At 33.8% G+C, this 17112-nt stretch overlaps 1 protein-coding gene and 1 long non-coding RNA gene across 2 annotated transcripts in view; one reads left to right on the plus strand and one right to left on the minus strand.

The window, feature by feature from the left end:
* LOC123617016 (uncharacterized) overlaps positions 1-17112 on the plus strand; it is a 34492-nt gene that overhangs the window by 9073 nt on the left and 8307 nt on the right. The window lies entirely within an intron of this gene.
* The window catches only part of LOC105069465 (cadherin-10), a 159947-nt gene continuing 145942 nt past the window's right edge, over positions 3108-17112 (minus strand). Inside the window, exons 9-12 of the mRNA XM_074356588.1 lie at positions 15491-15612; positions 10483-10591; positions 6533-6784; positions 3108-4091 (exon numbers count right to left, since the gene is read on the minus strand). Coding sequence (XP_074212689.1) covers positions 3601-4091; positions 6533-6784; positions 10483-10591; positions 15491-15612 — 974 coding nt within the window. The 3' untranslated portion in view covers positions 3108-3600. The remainder of the gene's footprint in view (positions 4092-6532; positions 6785-10482; positions 10592-15490; positions 15613-17112) is intronic.

A 17112-nucleotide genomic window follows, 5' to 3' on the forward strand; every position in this document is an offset into this window, starting at 1 on the left:
ATATGTTTTAAAGATGAAATGGAACCAACTTCTTAGAAGGGGATTTGCAAGAAAATGTCTGGTCCAGAGTCTTGGGCTTGAGCGTGTCGCTGGAGTAAGTAAGCAAAGCCTCGGCTCTCTCCTGAGCGCTCAGCGAAATAAACGACTGAACTATTTACAACCTACACGGTGTCCAAGCCGGAGCCCTGAGCTCCTCTCCCTGGACCAATACTGCACTCTTTCAAAGTAATGGGCACGTCCAGCTGCCCAGCCAGGCACAGGACACCATCGGTCAACTTTATTTCAACGTCGGGAACGGGGAGTACTCTTAGCAGATGTGGAGGGGCAGCATGGGAGCCAGGGAGGCTCCCTTCACTGCCACCAGCAGCTGCAGCTCTCCTGGTCTTACAACACCCCCTAGGGGTGCCCTCCCAGTCTCAAGTCCACAGGGTGAGGGGCCTCCCTGCAGGATCAGCCAGTGCCAGGGTGAGTGGCTGTGTGGAGGGGAAGGGAGGGGCCTTGGCAGGGGTGGGGGGTGGGTAGCAGAGGAGTTTTGCTTGTGAAGGCATAGTGAAGACATTATATATAGATATTTAGGTAGATGTGTTGATAAATGAATCCAAATATATAGATATCGCTAATTCTCAATTCTAAACCCTAAATTTCCTTATTTTAGAATACTCTACACATCTAACTACTCACAGCTTAAATGTCTAATTATACCAAAAAATGTCTGGAACTCTTGCAGTTCTGTGACAATATCTGCTTTACATACATACAGAAACACACTAAGAGCGTGAATTTTCATTACATAAACTTTCTTTGATATTTTGTTGAAAATAGAGCAATGAGAATTAACTTAATCATCATTTCTAATGACCAAACATTTACAATTTTATTTCACTTATCTGAATATTTAGAACATGAAAAAGATGACAGAATAATTTCTTTCCACTGTGCTTAAAAAAAGTTAGTAAAAGTTAGGAATTTTCTTGTAAATTCTGAGTGTTTTGATAACTATTTTGTCATTTTTTTTCACTTTCACTAAGAGAGGCATTACATACACATATAAAGTTATATGTGATTTATTATGACATGTGTAGGATCTAGAATATCTTTTGATTTTTATAATAGTTGCTCAAAATATCTGATGAATGAACGAATACATGGATATATAAACTATCTGATAAAATCAACATTTGTCTGATAAAATCAACATGGTAATGAGAGTCATTTCCCCACTTGACCCAGAAAAGAAACTGTGGACATAAAATATATATTGGGCATTCCTTTGCAAGAGCATAATGTAAGGGAAACTCACCGTCTGAGCAGGTCTTTATCTGTGTAATTTTTAATTTCAGAGTCTCCAAGGAATTAATTATATATTACTTTCATTATCAAACAATATTAGGATATCTCTTTCCAAGGACTGTTTCAGTACTCTGAAAAATGATTTCCGTATAATATCGTTTTTGTTGCCAAAGAAGTCTGCCAATCAATCTCCTTAAAGGGAATTTTTGGAAACCTGGTTTGAATGATGTTAGGGCCCACAGATCCTTTAAATATATAAAAGTTGGATGGCAAATAAAATAAATGACAGAGCAAGTTAATGTCAGTTTGAAATTATCTGAATGAGGATAATTAAAAATATTCAAGTAAGAATTCTAATTACTGACATCTAATATTAATAAAAATAACTAATGCTGGACATTGTAAAACTAATTTTCAGTCAAATGAATCCTATAGTTTGAATCATAACTAACATGAAATGCTGATAAGATATACCTTCTTTTATCTTTTCCATTTTTTGCTTTTTTTATTTGCATGAATAAACCTTCTAGGATATTGAGGATTTTCTTGTTCTTTATTCAGCATATATGATCAAACTTTTTTTTCTCCTTAAATTTTGTCCTTTTGACAGTCAACTTTTTGGGAGCATGAATCCATTCTTGGAATACAGGAAGTTGACCAAGTTAGATTTACTATGGTCTGATGTGTCACTTAGCCTTGTAATGTGACTGTAATTTTAATTAGACCACACAAGGTTGTTTTTCTTTCATGATTAGAATACCATGCAAACTAAAATGTCTGTGGTCAGAGGGATGTGTGTCTTTTCAGCCTGGGAGCTGGGGGTAAAAATATCATGCAAGAAGATTGAAAAAATTAATTCTGCATTAAGGATATGTCAATATTGCCCTTTGACTCACTCCAAAAGCATACCATTTTTGCTAATTGAAAAGCACACAATCTTTGGTATTGTTGACGATATATTCAGCAGGGGATGTGACTTCCTAGTGTAGGCCCAACAAAGTGCTCCATTTATGAATAAATCATGTTTGGATCTTGAGAAAAGAGGCATCAGTTAGTGGCAGTTGGCCTCCCTCAATCTCAGGAACTTCAGATAATTAACCACCAATACTCTTTTTTTTTTTTTTCCATTCTATTGAATCATTCATTGACAGAAAAACAGACTTTGTTACAAACATATAATATGCAATGCATTTTTGGAAACTTTACATAATCACAATGCTGTATCTTAATGGAATATTCAGCATTATTACTGTCATTACTAGGCATTTCAAAGTCACCATGGGAGGTAAGCATATTTTCCATTAAAAGATTATTTCAGTATGAAATCTGTCTGAAATATTATTGCCCATAAACCTGAATAGCACAAATATCATACAAAAATAAGAAAACGTTTTATTCTTTCAGATATTATTTTAGTCAATAAGAGCAAAACAAAATTACTGCATTGCTGGGATTTTGGGATATTCAGCATAAGGATGGCCATGTTTTAAATTCGCTTATATGGTAAATTTTTAGGCGATCTGTAAATGACTATCACTTTTAATGTGAAGAGTTTTTCACATATCACAGCATAGCAGGACTCACTGGAAAAATAATTCTTCCCTAAATCATTCTAATTTGGTTAGAGCTCTTTATAGTAATTGTGATAACTTTGTTTTCTTACCTGCATTCAGTGTAATTTCGTACCAAGATGTTTGGTCCACGGAGAAACTTTTTCTTCCTAGGGAAAAAAAGAAGCTAGAGACAAGGTAGTTGTAAAAACTGGTTTATTTTTTTAAAAATAAATACAAAAATATAAATATAAAACATTAGCAGATAGAATTTGATGAAATGAAATTGCACAAACGTTTGTATACCAGGTTGCATATCACACCTACTAACACCACATGTACATTTTTTGTTTAATTTAATGTATAGAACAGGATATACTTTAAAATTTTTCTTCACCTTTTGAAAAGCTTCATTTGCAAGGGCAGGACGTGTATCTAACAGAAGCGGCTTGTTTGTGAGGCTGCTTAAGGGAGAACTATCCTGTTCATGTTTCTGAAATTATCTTTTATTTCCTAAGATGGACAACACTGAATTTCCATAGCTTTGGCTCTTGGAAGTGATTAAATAAAATGTCATATATATTCCATGAGACATTCTACAGGAAAGAATTAATGTAATTAATGAACAAATTAAAACGTAAATGGGGAAACAAAATTGTGCTGAGTGGCAGGAAAATTCTCCTGAATATCAAATCTCGTGAAGCGGAGACGGTGTCGGTGAAGTTAATTCCTCTTGTTTGAGCTGAGCATACATCCCAGGTTAAGAGTCTTTGTCACTTTCCCCGCCACCATACATTTCCGCCAGCTTATTAAACCGAGGGCCCCATTCTCGGAGGTAATCGTAGTTTTGGTCTCCATCAGTGGTGCCTGATTCCAAAGAACTCAGGGATTCCGCGATGGAGTCGTTTCCTTCGTAGGCGTACGTTGCGAGAGAGTCGTAGGGAGGCGCGGTGGGATCCAGGTCGTGCTCTTTCAGCCTCTCGTTAATGAAATCCCGGACATCCGTGTTATCCGGCGCTGTAGGCGTCCTCCGCGGTATGAATAAAGTCTCCGGAATGATGTCTCGCCGCAGCTTTTTTTCCTCGATAGCGGCAGGATTCCTCAGGGTGCCGATATCAAAGGCTTGGGTATCCTCCTCGCCACCACCTTCATCGTTATAGCTCACGATGTTGTCTCTGATATCCTCTTTCGACAAGATCAGAGGCTCTTTTTTCCGCTGTCTTTTCAGAGCTGCGAACAGTACTACTATAACTTGAAAAAAGAAAAAAAGATTCATTAGAGGGCCATCTAAAAACACCACATAAATAACAAGTGGAAGTACTCTAAAGGGGTTTAAGTTTTTTAGGTTTTCTGGAACAAGTTGGAATTTAGGATTAATTTTGGACTTCCATCGATTTCTTTTTTGTTTTGGCAGGGGGTGAGAGAAGATGGGTAGAGTTTAAGAACACTGATTCTCATTTATTTTTAAAGCAGTGTGAAAGTTTTTTCAAATACAGTGACTTACCTATTTTTTTTAAAGAACTGTTTAAAGATATTTCCTGATTGTACAGACATTATACTTTGCATTAAATAGTGACATAAGATATATAACAAATAGACTCAAACTGAATTCAGCTTCAAATGAAACAAGAAGGGCAAAAATATGCCCAAATTTTTACATTCTTGTGCAATATTAAAAAGGCAGCTTTCTTCCCAAGATATAGAGTATTTGTTTCTGTTAAATAGCTTTGCTGATAGAGCTGCATAGATTTTTCTAACTTATGAAGTTACTGGAAGGCCTTAATTACTGAGAGAAAAAAAGACCACATTATTTAGACATTAAGGTTTAGAAATTTATGAGATTTTCCATGGAAATATATATCATTCATGAGGCAAAAAAAAAAAAAAAAAATTGCTAAATCACGTGAGTGATCCAAGAGTGAATTCAAATTACTACATTGAATTAACTACAAAAACCATGTATGAATTTCAGCTAGGTGTATCTTTACAGGTGTAGACCCACAAGTAGAAATGTACACCACTCAGACAGGACATTTCCCTACTTCCATGAGAAGGTATCAATAATAATAATAAAATTACTTTAATAATCATAATAATGAAAATAGCATAAAAGGCAGGAGAAAGTTAAAATCAAATTCCTCCTGGTTCTATTAGTTTCCTAGTCTCATTCACTATCCCCTAACATTTTGGTCATGATCCTTTAAAAATGATGATTTGGAGAAACATTTGAATTCAATTAGATAAAGAAAGGAAGGGAAAACATCTTACTAGGTATATGTATGAAGAAATATCTAAATTTATTTAGTCTCATTAGAACAGGCATTTAAAAGATAAAGGATTTTTTACTGGTATGGACTAAATGCATCCCCTGAAAATTCGTATGTCACAGCCTAGGTAAATTCCCAGTATGAGAGAATACAGAGGTGCAGTCTTTGGGAAGTAGTTAGGTTACGGGGGTGGAAACCTCATGAATGGGATTAGTGCACTTATAAAAGGAGACAGGAGAGAGATGCTTGTTCTCTGCCACATGAAGATACCAGAGAAGACTGCCGTGTGCGAACTAGGAAGCATGCCCTCACCAAACACGAAATTTGCCTGTGCTTTGCTCTTGGACTTGCCTGTCTCCAGACTATGAGAAATAAATTTCTGTGGTTTAAGTTACCATCCTATGGTATTCTGTTATAGCGGCCTGAATTAAGGCAATTGAATTATTTTGTAAGGTGGTATTAAATTATGTTTTCTTTTTTATTAACTTAGAACTGTAAGACTTATCCTCAAGCTTGTGTGAGAAGGCAAACCAGGGACTTTTTTTTAGTGGGATAAAAAAGAACGTTTTCATCCATTGATAAGTGTTCTTGACCTTCAAAGTGATTAAAAAATAAATAAGCCCTTACCAAGAGAAAGAAAATGTTTATTCTTAAGTTTTTGAGAAAATGTGACCTTTTATTTTGGCTAAATTCATGTATATGTGCAGACAAAGAAACTTGTGACATAAATATTTTAAACCTCAGATTATTTATTATCAACCAAATGATCTTACCCAGTAAAGAAGGTTCTGATAATGAGGACAGTGCAATTTACTAAGATTGGCTTCAAAATCCTAGTTCATTTCACTGCTTCTTGAAATGTCACATACAGTGTTTTTTGATTAGGGTCACAGGAATACTCACAATAGTTTTAAGATAACACAACTAGAGAATAAACCTTATCTGATTTTTAACTTAAAAGCAGTTGAAAAGCAATTTACTCTGGGTTATAAAATCAAGTATTGTTGTTTTAGGGACGAGCGAACCAAGTAAAGGGTTATTTTAACCTTATTTCAGTGAAGAGTTAAGATAGTGAGTCCATCCAGCTTTAATATGAAAAAAAGTGAAAATAAACTTTAGATTTATTGAAAAACTACATACAGTGATTAACAGCAAGGTGCCTTGCCTTGGCTTAGCACCTCAAAACTGTGTAACTTTGGGAAATGTTTTAAACATCTCTAACGTCTGAGTTTCATTATTTATAAAAGGAAGGTAACAAGTATCTGATCAGGTAAAATATGTCATTATAAACAACATTCCACAGTTAATTTATCTCTGTCTTAAATTTGGGGTTAGATTTGGGGGAAGTATTTTCACAGCAACGTTTCCTTACGAACGTGGAGAAGCCATCTAGGAAATAGTCCCATTTCCTCTAAAGTTTCTTACCCAGCAGAATAATGATGCAGAGCAGAATGGCGATGAGGGCCCCCGTGCTGAGGCCGGCGGGAAGGAGCAGGGCTTCGGCGCTGCAGGACTGCATGTTGCCCTGGCTGTCGCAGGCGCACACTCTGATGGTCAGCGTGCCTGTGCTGCTCTGAATCGGGTAATCGTTGTCTGATATCACCACCGGCAGGAGATAGGTACTTATTTCATGTCTGTTGAATCCATTTTTTCTGGTTAAAATTCTGGCAGTATTATCTAAAATAAAGTTTAATATATTACAGAGGGCTTAGGAGAGCACCTGTCTCATCCGGATCACCAGGGTTCGACACATAAATAAAAAGATGTTTATGTAAAATACAAAACTGATATCAATTTCCGTATCAACTGTATACATGGCAATTCAAATACAGATAAGATAAATGAGATAGTTTGAGGAATCTAATATACGATTACTTATTTATTAGGTTTTTGATGAATTCTCAGATGTTTTCAAAATGGTGAATTTTTATGAGTGAATCAGTTATCAAGACTACAGAGATGTTAGCATATTGTTTTTTGAAGTTTTCAGAAAATGGAAATACTACACATACCAAGAAAAAAATCATAGTAAACGTTTTGTATTTACAAATGTATGTGTGCCCACACAAACCCCACATGAACCTAATATTCATGAAGAAAAATGTGGTTGAGTCCCAATACATAAAAAGCAGTGAGGAAGTTACTTAATATTTTTGAACTTTGATTTCCACTCATTAAAATGAATACGATGTGTAATTCAAAGTATTGTTGGAAGACAGCTAATGTGGAGCGCCTAACGGACACAGAGAAAGAAGTAGGGACTTAATACAGGCTAGCATCCTACTGCCCACTGTATTGCTGCTGATATGTCCTTTATCTGATAATTCACCCAGTATCCTTAAATGCAGGTTGTGGGGTTAATAAAAAAGTTTCTTCTAGTTCAATATAGCAAATATTTAAAAATAATATCAATATACACTTGGATGATAATTTCCTGCTCTGTTTGTCCAATGTGCATATTAGTCTTGTTTAGCCAATGCCATAGGGCTATTAAAAATGCCAGTGTAGGGAAGGGAGTGAGTTAGTCAGTTGCTAAATCAAACAGGACAGCCAGAAAGGAAAAAAAAGGAACAATTTTTTTGCAGGTATAGTGGTTGAACATAAAATAATCATTTCCTAAATTATTAGTAAGTTAAATCTCACTACATCAGGTAACTACATAAGCTAGGGAAAGTAACAGAATAGAAGATGTGCATAAGCAAATTTTAAAAATAAAATGTAATCCTGATAATTGTGCAATGTTTACTTTCTTCCAAGAAGTATTAGGATATAATACTCTCTCACACCTATGCTAAAATGAACATTTATATATATGTGAGTATTTTCAGAATCTTCTTGCTTTATACTTTGAAATTTTTTCAATAGTTTCTAATTCTTAACTTTGCCTGCAACAGCTTTGCTATATTAAAGAATCAAAAGAAGTTTTACCCTAAACTAACCATTTCATTTAGATCACTTTATTAAACAGTCAGAAAGTCATCATCTAATAATATTTTTGACCTGTGAGTTAGTGAAAAGTGAGGGAAACTTAATGGGATATGAAGTGTGGTATCACAGAAGCAGGAGATTTATTAAAGAGAGAAAAGAATGATGTAGAATTTAAAGATTTTAAGGTGAAATTATAGATAAATGCAAGGGTGTTTACGCAGGAAGAGCAGCTTTAAGGTGACGTTGTCATTGGAATTTCTTTTAAAATTCACCCAATAACATAAAATAGTGAATTTGTGCAGGATTAGATCAAACTTCCATCACACTTCAGTGGTATTCTATTTAATGTACGTTCGGGTTTATATTCATATGGCTTCAGATCTTGCTTTGAGTAACTTAAATAGGATCAGGAACTCTTCTTAATATCAAAAATGGCACTATTTATCAAAAATTAATTATGATCATCTGTGGGTTTGTCACCAGTTGTGGGTTCTGGCCAGCAGAAGTCCCACCAAGACGGAATGAATTACTTAAGACTCTGGGGAAAAGTCCAGAGAGCGAGAGGGAGTCGGGAGCCAACTCCATGAGCCTCTCAAATGTCTCATATTTGTTGAGTACAGTTGAAGCAGGAATTTAGGGAAGGACAGGGTGGGATTACAATGCGTACAAAGGTTTTGTTTATTGTTGGTGTTTGGCTCAAGGTAAGAAGACCCTTTCTGGTGAATCATAATCGTGTTGAGCCTTTCAGCTTATCAGGGCAGAATGTATGAGAATCAGCTGCTTGACAAGATTTTCTTGGACTCAGGTGGCTATGCCTGTCTCAGGTTGCCCCCTCAGAGGGTCTTACCCGTCATTGGCTAACCAGCCTTCTCACCTCTGAGTCTGCAGCTTTCTATAAGTTGTTTACCATTCCAGCCCAAGGCTGTTTTGGGGATAGAAGACTAACAGCAGGCACACCCAGCATTGATAGCCGTTGATAGCCGGGGGCCTGGGTCATTGCTAAAACCTCAAGGCAGTTACTAAGCACATCTTTTTTAAGGAGGTAAGTGGCTGGGATCTGTTACAATTTGTTAACCCAATCATGGGCTCCCACAATCATCCTTGAGTTGCTTCCCCAGTAACTGTGAAATGCTGTGATAAGACAACACCATTTTGGGTCTCTATTACTTTTTAAAATTGAGAGGTGGCTTGTTGAAATCCAGGGCTCAGTTTAACAGGAACATAAAACAAGTGAAAATACAATTAAAAAGAGGTACAATATTGTCAATTCAGTACTGAGAATGTCCAATCTAAATTCCATGTTTAGGTTACCAGATGCAGCAAATTAAAATCATATGATGGACGTTGTTTTTCTTGAATTCAGATGTAATTGGGCATTTTGTATTTTATCTACCAACTCTGTTAATTTTTCCAATCACAATTATTTTAGGTGTCCAGAGGGATGGAAATTATTAACAATTCAGAAGCTCAGATTTGGTAAACAGATGTTACCAACCAATGTCGTCCCTTCAACTGATTTGTGCAAAGTTTCCACAATACCAAATATAGTTGCTCAGTGTAAAACTATCCATTATCTGAAACTACTTTCTGACATTCTGAAAGCCTCCTAGATAGGTACAGGGACCTGACTCTGCCAGCATACATGCACAGTTAGGAGTTATTTTAAGTATGCCAGTGTAGTTATTAGATTTATTTTAAGAATAACTATATCTATAGCCGCTCTAAAACAAGTATGTCTTTTAAACAAGAGCTAGATGATACAATTAGTTTTAACATAAATTTATCAAAAAGCTCTAATTACATACTTTTGTTTAGACTAGAATAATTACCACACGTTTTCCAAAGAATAAAGCTGTTCAATTTTTTAAAAAATAGTAGCCATCTTCATATTTTTCCTCAAAAATATGTTTCTGCCTTTTTTAAGAATGCAAGAGATATGTTTAGTTTTTTTGATCACAGAGATATTATAAAAGTCATCTATTACACAGGAGAATAGTGTTTGCCATTGCAGTTAGGCCTTTGCACTCAGCCCTTTCACAGGTTAATGTGGCAACTTCTCTTTCTTATGCTTCTCTTATTTTGGTGAATCAGCTGCTGCTAAATCTCACAGAAGTTTACATAAGAGTCTCACTGAGTCATTCATTTCCCTATAGGTGTGTCCTACAATTTTGTTATAGGAAATGATTATTCCCAGCCTTTCTAATGTTTGCAATATTCAATCTTTTCATTAGTACCCACATAGAGACTTCATTCATATACTTTATGATTTTAAAATTCAAGAGATTAAACACTATCAATTACTGTAATATCTCATTAAAAATCTAATGAAAACAAAAATTTGTAACACATTTATAAATTAATATATCATGTATATGGTAGTTGTTACCTTGGGGAAAATTTCTGGTTAACGTCACCTTAAATCACAGTGAACACGTTCTAAAATTTACCTTCATTGTCTTGTACTGTGAAGTTTGGATTGACAGCAGCTAAACTGAAGAAAAATTTCTGTCCACCTAAAGGATCATCTTTGTCTACTGCACTTATAGTCTGTATTAGCTGCAGAAGAGAGAAAAATGTATAGTTATCAAACTTCCTTGAGTATAATCTGCTTTATAATATGTAATTTTTAACATCCACTTTGTCTAACATTTTTAAAAGGCAATTGATTTTCTTCCTTGTGCATGTATCTTTACCTGAGTTATTCCATCTTTTTGTTATTACTTTGATTTTAACGTCTCCCCCACTGTTTATATCTGCTTCTCTCTATTTCCCCTAAATATTATCCATTATTTGTATTAAAATAATAAATAATAATGTTGTATTCTTTACAGTTCTATTTAGATATAGCATTTGAACTGAGTAGGTTATTTCATTTAAACATTGACCTGGAAGAGTTACTTAATGTAGGAAAATTTAGAAAATTATTGTAATTAAGGCTTTTCTCCTCATCAAAAGTAAAGTGAAAACTAATCAAAGAATGTAGATTCTATAAACAATATATGTTACTTTATTAAGGAAAGACAAACATTACCTACTTTAACAGTAGGTTAACTGTTTACTTCATCTGCACTTTCAATCAAATTATGTATTTTTAAATTCCACATATACATACTATGGGGATGGTTATTTTATAAGGGTAAACTCTTGGGTTTATTTTAGGGTAAGAATATAAGAAGCCTTCTCGTAACAAAGTAGAAAATTTAACACCTTATTCTATAATCAGATCACTGCTTTGAACATATTATATAATTAATATTATTCATATATGTAACAAGTATGTATTTTTACATATTTATCAATTTCATCTTTAATTTATATGTATAATAACATTTTATGTATTTTTGCATATTTTAATTTTCAGGAAGGCTTCAGAAGTTTTAAATATGTGTATCAATACCTATAGAAGTGGTCAAATTTATGCTAACTGAAAGGAATATATTTTTACTGCATTAACTCAATATTGTGTTGATACTTGATGGAAATATTTGTTACTGGTGTTGATTTAAAAAGGGATTTTTAAGCTTGAAAAATAATGTAAAATAATTCAAAAATAAGAAATTATTTTAACTATTCTATATTAAGTTTTCCTATAGGTGTCTTATAAGAATAAAAATGTGGTAAAATTGAGGTACTCCCTAATCATTTATTTCAAAGTGATACAAGAAATATAAGTGGACCAAAGATAAATGCTGATTGTCTAGAAGTAAGTAGCAAAAAAAGATTCAAAACTTTAAATCATTTAAAATATATATTTAAAAATACAGCGTAACTGCTTTATGAAATTTTTAGTATTGATTTAAGATTAAATAGAACCAAGAATTTATGGCTAATGGCATATCCATTCAATAAAAAACCAAAGGATGGTAAATATATGAAGGAATTAAAGAGAAAAATGTTAAAATAATTTTAGCCAGTACCCTTGGAGAGGTATCTATTCAGTTACAAAAATATTTCTTAACTGACTTTTGTTTGTGGAGCAGTCTCAAGGATTTTATTTTCAAATAGCAACTTACAGGAATAAGTTGAAGAGGGGAAAATGACATAAAGGAAACAACATATCAAGAAAGACAGTAGGCTAATGGAAATTCTTATGTTCCTATATGGAAAGATTAATATGTTAACTCTCACATACAGATGCATAAAAATGATAGAAATGTAAGAGTAGAGCTAATGGTCTTTTAAAATAAAAACTACAATTTTCCTAATAAATTTACATTTGCAGCTGTGATTACAAATTACAATTCCAGTTCATTTTTATGGACCAAAATAACACAATTCAGAGAACAAAATGACCCACATCTTTACATATCTCTATAAGAAATTATAAAGGTTTACATAAAAATTCTCAATTAAAATGTGCTATTTTAATGAAAGACGGTAGCATTGTATACGCTAGCAATATGTCAGTGACTCATTAGTATATTTTCATTAAATATTATAATGGGAATAAGTAAAACTCATTTAATAATACAGACAAAATAGAATCACATGCTGTAAATCAATATCATATCACAACATATTTTTATGACCAGAAGACTTTTTTTATGCAGATGGAGGCACTTCCTTTACAAGATAGATTTTTTTCTTTGAGACATAACTTAACTTGGCTTTTAGCATCCAACTTCTCTATATCCAGCAGTCACCTTTCAATATAGCCTTCCTTTCCATTTCCAGTCAGACATTAAAAAATCACATTTTGTTTTGGCATATGTACCATAAAAAGTTGCAATTCCACTGAAAAATTGGCAACAAAAAGGAGATAAAACTCTCTTTCCTGTATAAGCACTCACTATTTTATTTCTACTGGAAACAAATTCATTTTGACTCACTTCAAATAAAAGAGGTTCCACAATTAGGGAAATAAAAATACAGGTGATGTCCAGTATTCATTCTGAGCATATGAAAATGAGACAGACAAGTCATTTATATTTTATCTCCTCAGCAATTATGTAATTGGTTTGTATTTTCACAAGGCAATTCTAAAATAATCTTAAATCAGCTTGAGAGGTGTTTCAGTGATCGTATTATAAGGGAGTGCGAGATGAAGAAAGGAGTTTAAGATATTTAGTTAGAAAAATAGCCACTAAGTTCTAATGTTGCAGCTTTTTCAGTGAAAAGACTCGTAGTTTATGCTGATGAAAAAATTCCCTTTGTTCTGGTAAAAAGCACTCTTTTTAGTTGTTAGGAAAGTAACTAAACACCATTCTATGGAAAACATGTAATGAGATCTCGGGGGTTAATAAGGGCCTGGAGCTTGGATACTATCGATGGGTAAACATAAGCTGCACTTCTCCCTGGGGAGACTCCCTGGGAGATGTCCTGTGAGACTGAAATGCTATTGCCTTCTCACAGAAATTAAAAATATATATTAAAACATATTTTATTGAAGGAGTAAGGCATGTATAAGGGGAATTGTAAGAAAAGAGAAACAGCCAGTCCTCTCTTCTCTCCTTTCCCAAGGTCCCCTGACTCTCTCTGAGATGGAAAAGATGGGAGTCGAGTTGCCTAGTTCAGGCACAAGAAAGGACTATTAATATCACATCAGTTGTATGTTTCCCCAGGAAAAGTCTATCCTTAGGCCAGGGAATAGACAAGAAAGGAGGAGGGGGCAGCAATTAACTTTACTTTTGTCTCATTGCATCCACACGCCAAATGAATGGAATTATGTTCCACGTTGCTCTAAGTGCTACTCTTAAAGAGAACTTAATTCAGAGGAGTACTACTCTATCAATAACGAAAGCACACCCAGAAGTCCCCCCAAATCTCCCACTTCCCTAGAAGGAGGGAAGACAACAGTTAAATTAATTTCAAGAAAGGCTCAGTGAAGGGGTGCTTTATTAAATAACCACTTGGCTTTTGCCAGCTAGGATGTCATAACCTAGAATTACATTATTGAGTATACAACAATTTAGTTCAAACAAACATTTTTTCAACCTGTGAGACCAAAAGGACATCTAACAAACTGGTCTTACTAAAACTAACGACTATGGGAGGCTGTTACACTTACAGCCAATTAGAAGAAAATTATTAGTCATGCTCTTCCTGTCAAGTTTGTCAAAATAGGCTAACCACTTTTTAAATTAAAATCATCTTTGATTTTATAATGTTCCCTCAGTATACCAGCTTGTTTTTAATAGTTCAAAAAGTATATAATTACTGAGCCAGATAGAGGTAAAAAAAGAAAAAAAAAAGCATAAGGAAAATAAGCACAATCCCTTATTTTGTATATTTTGAATACATTGGGAAATCAATATTTATAAGGACTCAAAAGCTCTGAAAATATATCTCTTGAAAATCAAATAGAATAACCATAGAGGAAGCAATGTATGCAGCAGTTGCCAAATGGATAATTTATCTTGTAGAGAAAAGGCTTCAGCTTATATCATGCTGAGCCTGCCAGGCAGAGGACTATTTGGAACACTATTTTTAGGGCACACTGTTTCATTAAGAAGTAGGTCGGAAGTAGCTAAGTCATTTAAACATTCCAAATTAAACATTTCCATAACATTTTCAAATAAAAAAAAATGAATCCATTGCAGCAATTCTACCACTTCAAACAATAGACAGGCTATTGAATTCCTATTAGAATCTTCTGAAGGGAGAAGTTGAGTTCTTCCACAGTGTAATTTGCATAAAAATGTAACAATGACATTGATGTTTATAAAGAGCATCAAATGATGTCAAAACACAATACAGTTTCGTGATGGATTCTCTTTCTCTAATAAAACACATTTGGCTCCCAATTATTATTTATAACATGCAGCTTCCTTCTGTGAAGATAGCACTCAAACCAATTAAGAGCATTTCTTTCAGCCATACAGGCTGGAGCTTTTCAAACAACAAAATGAGTCCACTGAGGAAAGACTTAAAGAGTTATAAACAAAGCTGGTGTAGGAAGAATGTTTTAAAGGATGAAAACTAAGTCATTAAGCACTTTATGTGTTGCCATAATGATGAAAAGCAAATACAAGTCTTAGGCGTGAACTCTGCGGTCCTGCTTCAAAATCGTATTCGCATACGTTGGGATATTGATGGGATGTTTTGCTGATCCCCGGTATTTGTCTCTGTTTTCCCCATTTTCATTTCCCATCTCTCAAGCACTTACTAATATTTATGTAATGGCACAGCAGGGTCTATTTTTCCTTTTGTTTGAAAGTTTAAAAAGTTGTTTCTTCTTATACCTTAACTTTCATGGCTACGGTAAAATTTCATATTTACATTAGAGCTTTACGAAGGACATATGAAATGTGCTATACTGTTATTTAAAACGTTTTCAACCCTAAAAACATCAGGCTTTGGTCCTGATTGTTTGTTTTTAATTATATTAATTTTTAATATAATTGCTGGGACTTTATATGAACAATTTTATTTCTTTACTCATTCCCCTCAAGAGGGGACAAAAATTAACGTGCCTGTTAAAATCTTCTTACCCTTTAAAATCCTTTGAGTACTTACCTGTCCTGGTCTGGCATTTTCACACACAAAAGTGTCATAGAACACAGCAAATTGTGGGGCATTGTCATTAACATCCAAAATTCTCACAAAAACAGCCACCCGAGTCATCTCTTTGGGATTGTCTAGAAAAAGGAAAGGAAAAATGTGTTTATGAAAATCATTCGTACACCAGATTTAATTTATATAAGCATCTTGTGGATATTAAGTGCTCACATACAAATAAGCATCACATTCATTCTACTAATTTAATGAGCAAATGCAATAAAGAGAATTACTGCAGAGCCTAATTAAATAGTCATGAATTCAGTTATTACTGGGCTCAAGAGTACTAATAATATTTTGAAAAATAATTTTAAAAGAACAATCCACTGTAATTGAGTTCATACTATACTTGAGTCCTTACTCCCCAAATATGTAAAATAAGAACATATTTACTAAATCTTTATTATATGTCATAATATTACTTAATTTATAACTTTTTTTTTGGATAGAGTAGTTTTAAATAAATTAGTAACTTGCCCAAGGTCATCCCCTAAATCATAGTTGTTGAATTACAATCTACCCTTCTGACTACTACTTTTATCACTAAAATGTATTCCAACAGTTACTCTCAACTCTCCTTTTGGAAATTTTAATATATAACTACTAATTTTACAAATTGGATGGAAATTAACAATGAAATACAAGATTTAAAATATCTCATTAATATAATTATTACTGGTACCATTTCAACAATCCAGGCTCAATTTTGTTAGCAAAATTAGCTTAATAGTAACATGTAGTATAATAATCATGATTTTATTTTGCTAAAAATCAAGAGCTTCAAAGTTTTCACATATAAGTATACATTTAAAAATTGTTTTGATTTGTAAATGGAACTTTAAAATATAAATGTCTATTTAGCCTAACCTTGGGTAAAAACCTCATATTAGTCATAATTGTATTATCTCTACCATGGATTTTTCTAGCCATGTGTACTGATATCTGAGAGTGTTTTGGCATCTTAAATTCAGGTTATAGTCATCAGCCTTAGTGATATTAACATCTCAGTCTCTGGATATGTTTCACCTTCTATGTGAACTTTGACAAAGTCAAGCTGAAGATCACTATAAAAAGAGAAAGGTGATAATTAGCTAAAAACAAAGCAAAACAAACAAACAAAAAATAGCACATGAGCTGAGGGACAGTAGCAATCTTATTAAATGGCCTCTACCAACATGGGTTATGAGTAATATTTACCCTTGGGAAATTTATCTAACTTTCCAATTTTATCTAAATTCTTTTCAGATACAGTGTTAAAAAATATTGTCAGGTACAAATAGAGAGTATCACTACTCAAAAAAAAATTTACTTCTCCTCTTTTTTCTCCATGTAATTATAATGTTACTAAAATAATGAAATCAGCACTTTTTAAAAATAGCATGTAAGAACTGATTACTTGGCAGGGACATTTACAAGGCTGAAATAATATGAAAGAAGGCAGACAGAATTCTAAATCCACTTGAAGTGTATTTACCTTTCCTTCCTCTCTTCAAGAGAAACTTTAAAACCCATTCCCTCTTTAACATTCTTGTTCAGTCTTTCTTCGGTCTTCTTAACCCATATGCATTCAGTTCTCAGGT

Source organism: Camelus bactrianus, chromosome 3 (assembly GCF_048773025.1).
Source record: "Camelus bactrianus isolate YW-2024 breed Bactrian camel chromosome 3, ASM4877302v1, whole genome shotgun sequence".
Taxonomy (NCBI): domain Eukaryota; kingdom Metazoa; phylum Chordata; class Mammalia; order Artiodactyla; family Camelidae; genus Camelus; species Camelus bactrianus.